The sequence below is a fragment of the Hippoglossus hippoglossus genome, chromosome 3, assembly GCF_009819705.1.
Source record: "Hippoglossus hippoglossus isolate fHipHip1 chromosome 3, fHipHip1.pri, whole genome shotgun sequence".
Classification (NCBI taxonomy): domain Eukaryota; kingdom Metazoa; phylum Chordata; class Actinopteri; order Pleuronectiformes; family Pleuronectidae; genus Hippoglossus; species Hippoglossus hippoglossus.
Genome location: NC_047153.1, coordinates 18,220,142 through 18,227,603, shown reverse-complemented (window position 1 = coordinate 18,227,603; position 7,462 = coordinate 18,220,142). Strand labels below are relative to the sequence as shown.

The 7,462-nt window shown below is 40.7% G+C and overlaps 1 protein-coding gene across 2 annotated transcripts; it reads right to left on the bottom strand.

Moving 5' to 3' along the window:
• Nucleotides 1–1,151: 1,151 nt before the first annotated feature.
• Nucleotides 1,152–7,378, bottom strand: tfb2m (transcription factor B2, mitochondrial). 2 transcript variants are annotated; one of them, XM_034577052.1, is made up of 10 exons: nucleotides 7,214–7,361; nucleotides 5,695–6,048; nucleotides 5,165–5,348; nucleotides 4,846–4,937; nucleotides 4,561–4,714; nucleotides 4,010–4,158; nucleotides 3,641–3,730; nucleotides 3,356–3,412; nucleotides 2,881–3,029; nucleotides 1,152–2,136 (listed from the first exon to the last, which is right to left on the bottom strand). In XM_034577052.1, the coding sequence occupies exons 2-10, from the start codon at nucleotides 5,971–5,973 to the stop codon at nucleotides 1,947–1,949; spliced, it is 1,344 nt and encodes a 447-aa protein (XP_034432943.1). In that variant the 5' UTR covers nucleotides 5,974–6,048; nucleotides 7,214–7,361; the 3' UTR covers nucleotides 1,152–1,946. The 2 variants fall into 2 exon arrangements, with proteins under 2 accessions (XP_034432943.1, XP_034432951.1); XM_034577060.1 differs by having other exon boundaries at nucleotides 1,512–2,136; nucleotides 7,218–7,378.
• Between the last annotated feature and the right edge of the window lie 84 nt (nucleotides 7,379–7,462).

The following is a 7,462-nucleotide window of genomic DNA, read 5'->3' as shown; positions in this document are numbered from 1 at the left end:
ATGGTGATAGCAAACATGGCTGCTCATTGTGGTTTGGTTACTGGATACGTTTTGGATATGAGAAACTTTACGCCACATCACACTGGAGTTCTCCACCAGACCTTTGAGGCGCTGACCCACATCTAGTGATCTCTTTACAGTGCATCATTTATTTCAGAGGCTATATTTGCACTTGGCACTAGAGAAAGAAGCTGGACAGAATCGTTTGCACTGCTTCAAAAATCATCAATTGCAAACTCACCCCCATCTCTGACATATACCAAACTTGCATTCAGGGCACAGGTCTAAAAATACTACAGGCCTCTACACTCCCTGCCAACCCCCTCTTAATAACTCTCCCCTCAGGGAAAAGACTCAGGGCAATCAGATCTACGACTTCCCGTTTCCTCAGCAGCACTTACTGTAGAACCATCAAATCACTGAATGGCTCCTCAATCCTGCATCAGCACTTTACAAACGCAAAGCAATAACTACCTCTGAATTTTATTGTATTTTGTATTTTAGTGTATTTTTTAGAGCCGGATATCTTACTCTAATTTTACTGTATTCAATTTTATTCTGTATTTTACATCAACAGATGTATGTTATGTTTGAATGTGGAGGGGGTTATGTGTTAAGTTTCTTTTCTTGTTACGTTGTGATTTTTGTCTCGTCGTGGGTACACTGAGGCAAATTCCAAATAACTGAGTTGTGTGGCAATAAAGTATTGAATCTTGAATCTTGTTAGTTATTTCAATAATAATTTAAGTGTGCGCTGACGTTTTTCATTCACCGACAAACTTTCTAATTAGCTTCCTAAATTCTCTTCTACAGTAGTAGTAATATAGTAATATCTACAAACTATTTTCCCTGAAACCACCATCTAAACTTTGCTTCTTATAAATGTTCCCCTTCTTCTATAAGTTCTTTATTTTATACATTTTCCCATGCATATTCATACATAGTTATTTGCATGTTTCTATTCTACATGTATTTAGTCTGCTTTTCATGTGCTGTCAGCATTATACACAATTCTTCAATTTTTTTGCAATAACAATATATATATTTTTTATGAGTTTACTGTATGCAACCAGTCTGGATAAAACCATATTACTCACCAGGTTAAGGGCATTGATGGTTAAGCAACATATAAAAATAGTCCTCAAAATTCAGATTTAATCATTTATTTATAAATTATCTTAGACACACAACTCATACATTGCTTAAAGCAGGACATTTCAAACATACAAGAGTTTATACATTCACAACGAAAATACAAAAATATACAAGACATGAATCTATACAGTGAAAAACTTCGTTTACATATGCAATCCTCTTCGCTGAGCATTTACCGCACTACTACTGACACTCATGTCAGATTTGCAAAATATTTTAGAAGACACAAAGAATTGTTTTGTGAAGCTGCCGTCAGCTGCTCTAGTATATTTTTCATTTGCATGACATGATCTTGGACAAGTTGCTACTGTGTTAATGCACACATTCATCTCTCCTCTGTGATACAACAAAATAAGACGTTTATTTTTGCAACAATCTTTAAACCATTTAATTTCTGAGACAATTTGATGAAAAGAGGACTGCATACAGTGTCTTGTGAGGTCCAAATAGAAACTATTTCTCATATAGTTTCTGCCTGAAGTCTCAACTCATGGGAAACCTGGTTAAGGCAAACAGGCTGAGACATTTGAAGTCGTTTCCTCCTCGACCTTAAGAACAGTTAGTCAAACATTTTTTTCATTTCAGTAACAAAATGTTTATACAGTCAAGTTTCAGTCAACTAATTTCATAATGTTTTACTTATTTTGTATACATTTCTTTATGTATGCATATCCCACGATTTATTATACAAACCTTATTATTTTTACATAAACCATCACTTTATCATACAGACGCAAAAAGGTGCATACAAACATGCACCTTTTTGTGTCGTAATTCCATAAATGACTATTTTACGCCCAACCCTCTCTCTGTGTGTTCTCCAGGATCTCCTCGTAGAGCCAGCTCTGTGTGAACTCCTTACTCTTGTCCATCAACTGGAACAGCTGGAGATACTCCTCTGGAAATACGTTTCCCGTCAGAATGTCCAACGGCATTCCCATTTCAGATAACAGCTTACTCCCGCTATCTGGTGACCAGAGGCTAGAAAAACAAGAAATGGGGAGATGTTCAACTCGAGCAGCATTACTACAGTATGGATGCACGTTATAGGTCTAAAGCTGCTTTCAAACATACATTGAACTCCGGATATTCTCCTGAAATTACCCAGAGGGACTGTATGTGAGAACACGAATGTCCAAGTCAGAGGCTCCGGACAATCTCTGGAGTTTTTCTGCCAGCCCCCCCTGAGTCAAAACTGTAGATAATGTCTGAATGAGCCCATGTGAACATACAGCAGGAGATTCTCTGGGGGATTTACTGTGAGCAAATTGATGCAGTTTCTAAAACGCAACAGTTGGAAAACTGAAAAGACACAGACAAAGATGTCAACTTGGAAAGCCAACAAGATTTGAGAGTTTTGGGTGAAAACGGCCGATGCTGATCTGCTGTAAACAAAAACTTGTTATATCCACCACGGAATGTATACGCCCAGGGACCACCCCTCCCCAGAATTTTCCAGAAATTCCCCTGTTGTGAAAGCGTTGAAATCAGAGAATCTCCTGCTGCTTTCTTCACATGTAATAGGTTAAGTCCGGAGAATGTCTACAACCAATTGTCCTGAGTTCATGTCTGAAAACAGCTCAAGTCTGGTTGATTCAACATGAGCAGTGAGTGGGCTCAAAGCCTGTGTGTCTGCTACAACAACTCTGTGTGGGTGTGCATGTTTGTGTGGGTGTGCATGTTTGTGTGTGTGTGTGTGTGTGTGTGTGTGTGCACGCTGCTTACTTGAGCCTGTCAATGAGCTTGACCTTCCTCTTTGCCAGACACTGTTTGACCATCATCAGCAGAGTTGAAGCATTCGAGGGACTGAGGCCATCAGAGAACAGATCGGCTCGTGGACGCAGACGCACCAGGCAGAGGTGGTCATTGGGAAGCTGAGGGAATTATGACAATGGATTAATTCTGTTTCTTCAGTCACGTTTACAGAGGAAGTATTCTGACCCCTGCCTGCAGAGATCAGTGACAGGACTGTGTCAGGGCACAGATCTGGGGAAGTTAATAAAAAAACAATTCTGCTGCATTGAAGGTTACCAAGAGAACAGTGGCCTCCATAGTTCTTAAATTAAAAAAGTTTTTAACAACCCGTTTTTTTTATTTTTAACATAAGGCTGAAACAAAAATTCAAAGGGTGAAGAAGGGGTGTGACTATATTCCACATGTACTGTACATGTGTGGCTGTTGAGTTTGCGCTCTTCCTTACCCTGCCTTTAGGTTTAGATGCACCCTGTTTTGACTTTACAAATGAGTCCCATGGCTCCTGCGAAGACAGAGATGAGAGGTTTGACAACTAGACAAATACTTATGTTGAAAACTTGAACATTTTTAGTAGTTTAATCTCATGTATTAGCTTTAAGGACGTTTATAATAAAGTAATGTAACATGCTTTTTTCTGTTGTCAACACAAACTGCTGTTTAAACATCAACCTAATTGGTTTAAATCAATTTACATAATCAATGTCTTTTGCCGCCCTCCCTCATACTGTACCTTGTGCAACAGATCAATGTCACAGGACATCTGCCAGAGGACACTGAAGGCTCTGTAGTTAAACATGCTGCCTGGACGTGACACCAGTTTCTGATGGAGACATAATTTCAAAGATTTTACCCAAGCATCAAGGAAACCATTAGATTGTGGATCCATTAAAGTTACAAGATAAGAGTCTCCCTCAGTATTGACAAGTTATTGTGTTGTAAGCATGATCAGAAATGTAGTGTAGATGGTGATGAGGGCAGGTGGAACAAACTTCATCCTCATGCAGACAAAATCAGATACAGGGTTACTCTGGTCAGTAATCTGACTGTTACTCCATTTCTAAAGGTAGAGGTAAAGAGGTTAAAGGCTCCAATTATTTACCAGGTATTCCTTCTCGCTCATGAAGAGATTGAGCTCTACCCTTCCATATCTGTAGACAGAAAGCCTTTCAAACAAAGCGTAAGCCATCTTCAGCAGCATGCCACGCTCATTACGCTGGGGCAGGATGCCCACCACCTTCACTGGGATGTCTAGAGAGAGAGACACAGGAAGGCATTAACACAACACACTGTAGAGGGATGGTACACTAAACAATACACAGTGATCATTTACTCAAGTCTGTGAGAGTCACATACCAAATGTACTTATTCTTTTTTTCAAACCATTGGCGATTTTAAAAACATATTTAAATGTTTGAAGCCAATGAGCTGCTATAAAAAGGTTCTCATAATGAAATATTTTAGGTATAAAACAATCAACAGTGGGATTCATAGCATAGCTCCATGTTAGGATAATATATACTGTAGCAAAGAGGATTTGTTTATTGCCACACAGGCTCAACTAAATCAACAAAATTCCTTTGTATGCATGTATTAGACATTATTTTAGGTCTGCAGCTCTGTTCGCATGTGTGCATGTTTTCTTTTTCTCACCATCAGTCCAGCTACTTTCTGATATTCCCAGATCAGTGAAGAGTTTGTCACTGAACATGACAGGGGCCCTCAGGTTTCCACTGCCAATGGGATCCAGTTTAAAGTAGTCACAGTGAACCACCTCCAGCTGACCATCAAGATGACCCTCTAACTCCTGCAACATGAAAACATATTGTATTAGTTTAACTGCTATGTGATGGAATATGATGAATCGAAGAAATAGCACCTGATATTTACAGTGATTAAGGATAAAAGAGTTAAAATTCCTAGAGATGTTTGTGTCACCTGTAGATCATGTAGGAAGGACTTATCTTCCTCGAGAGCCACGACTCTCTGAGCTCCAGCATTGAGGAGAGTCCGAGTCAACACCCCAGGACCTAAGAAAGACAGACAAGCAAACAGCCTATAAAATGTGTTGTTTCACTGACAAGAATATTCTATTGTGGGCAAACTAATGACCAAAATACATATTTTCCTTTATGGCGTCCTGTTGAAAAATGTATTTGCCAAATTGGACAAAAGTTGCACAGTAAATTAACATGCAGAAAAAATTCATACATTTACTCTTCATCCCCTCTGATGTAAACATTGCACATATACATACCTGGGTTACATTCGAAGATAATACTTTTAGCAGCCTCAGGTTCTAGATGCTGTGTTACTACTTTAGCCAGGTCTGGGTCCACAATAAAGTGTCGGATCTTTTTACAGGACATAGCACGACGTACATTCTCTTCTTCCTGCCCGACATCCAGGAAGTCATACTGGCACAATGGACGACATTGGCCCTGGAGAAAAACATAAATGCATATGGAGAGAAAACAATCAACACGTGAAAAAGGCAGACAATGTAGCTAACAATGTAATAAGAGCTTTGCCTGTCTTATATCTGAATATATGTTCTTAAATGAATACACATCATATAACTACTGCAAAAAAAAGTTATTTATCATATTTAAAAATTCCTTAAAAGGCTGAATAGATATTTTCCAATAACTTGCATCAAATAAAGTTGTAAAGGAAAAACACATCAGTAAATCCATATCAGACAGGTTAATTCATTTGCTCTACTCAAACACCATGACAAGGTGGAGGATTACTGCCTCAAGTGAAACAAAGCCAAAGACGACCTACCTGTACAGCCACAGCAGACAGGTTCCTTTGTGCGAGTGCTGCTGACGGGGACGTCCTCTCTGTGCGGGGCTGCTGTGAACTCGAGCCGAGTGTGGGCCGACCAGGGCCAGAAGAGAGAGAGTCTAGGCTGTAGGCCCTCCTATGAAGCACAGGAACACAGAGGCCAGGGGGACACACTGGGGCCAAACCTGCCTTTCGCATATAGGATCTACTTCTAATGGTGTTGACGCAAGCAGAGCGCATCACCAGCTCCACCACTCGAAATATCTGGATGGACATGGTGATGGAGCAGTGGAGTTTCACAACAGGAGACGGGCAGAGGGAGATTCAAGTCTCGCTCCAAGATGTCACCGCCTGGAGAGAATGGAGAGGGAAAGAAACAAGGAAGGTTTAGATTAACAACAGCAACAGACAATAAAATGCACTTAAACATGTTCCATGCGTTTGAACTACACCTGTGTAACATGAGAGAATTCACAGACATATTATCTAAAACTGTTTTAACACCTAGCCAAGTGTTTACATGTCCTATTTAAAAAAGGTCCAGTGTATAAGATTTAGGTGAAGGGATCTATTGACAGAAATATAACATAAAATAATCCTAGTGATGTTTTTACGAGTGTGTTTCATCTAAATTGTTGGTTTATTTACCCTAGAATGGGCCCTTTATATTGAAATTCTTTATATTTACATCAGGGGGGGGGGGGGGTCACTCTCTATGGAGGCCCCCATGTTTCTTGTAGTAGCCCAGACTGGACAAACTAAACACCCTTTGAGTTTTTATGAAAACTGAAGGTTACCACAGGTTCTCTTTCATGTTTGGAAAGGGAGGGTGTGTTGAGGGGTGTTCAGCTGCAGTATGCAACTTCATGTCACTAAATTCTACACAGCGCAACTTTAAAAAGGAACAATGGACGGGCAGCTGTGGCTAAGTGGTAGAGAGTTCGTCCTACAACGCGGCCGTTCGATCCCCAGTCTTCCCAATCTGCATGCCGAAGTGTCCTTGGGCAAGATGCTGAACCCCGAATTGCCCCTCATAGAACAAAAAAAGTGCTGCTAATAGATGCACTGTATGAGTCTGAATGGCAAACTTTAATGTAAGGCGCTTTGAGTGGTCAACAAGACTAGAAAAACGATATATAAATACAAACCATTTACAGCTAAAAGAATCAACTCATCCAAATAATCTTAGACTCATGCTGTAAACAAACCCCTGTGTAACGGTGCCCACATACTTTACTGTTAGCACGTGTTCGTGTAAACTTCTCCATGACAACTGTTAGCTTAACCCTGTCGACATCTCTCACAGGAGGTGTTCACTGTCCACTGCGAGGTCACAGACTGGTTCTTGGTCACACAGGTACACGCAGCCGGCCAGGCTCCATGTTACATGGTCGTGGTGAACAGTTTATGGACGCTGATACAGTCACTGCTGCTAGCCAAGTAGCTAGCCGGGCCACTGAAAGCTCCTGCACAAAATGCATTTAACGTGGTTTTACCGGGAGAAACGCATACACACCTACTTGTAGAACCTCTTGTGTATCCTAATATCACGCCAGCAGTGATGTGACGCGGGCTCAGGTTGGTCTGTTTGCTGGAAAAGCTCCGTGACATTGAGCCCTGATCATCCTGACCCCCCCGATGCTTGTTTTTGCTGCGCTCGTCTCGTGGAGTTGCACTGCGCACTCTTTTGACGTAATTGACAAGCGACATGTGCGATGACCAATCAGAAACTCGAGGAAGTTATCACGCTAATATGCGAATTTAA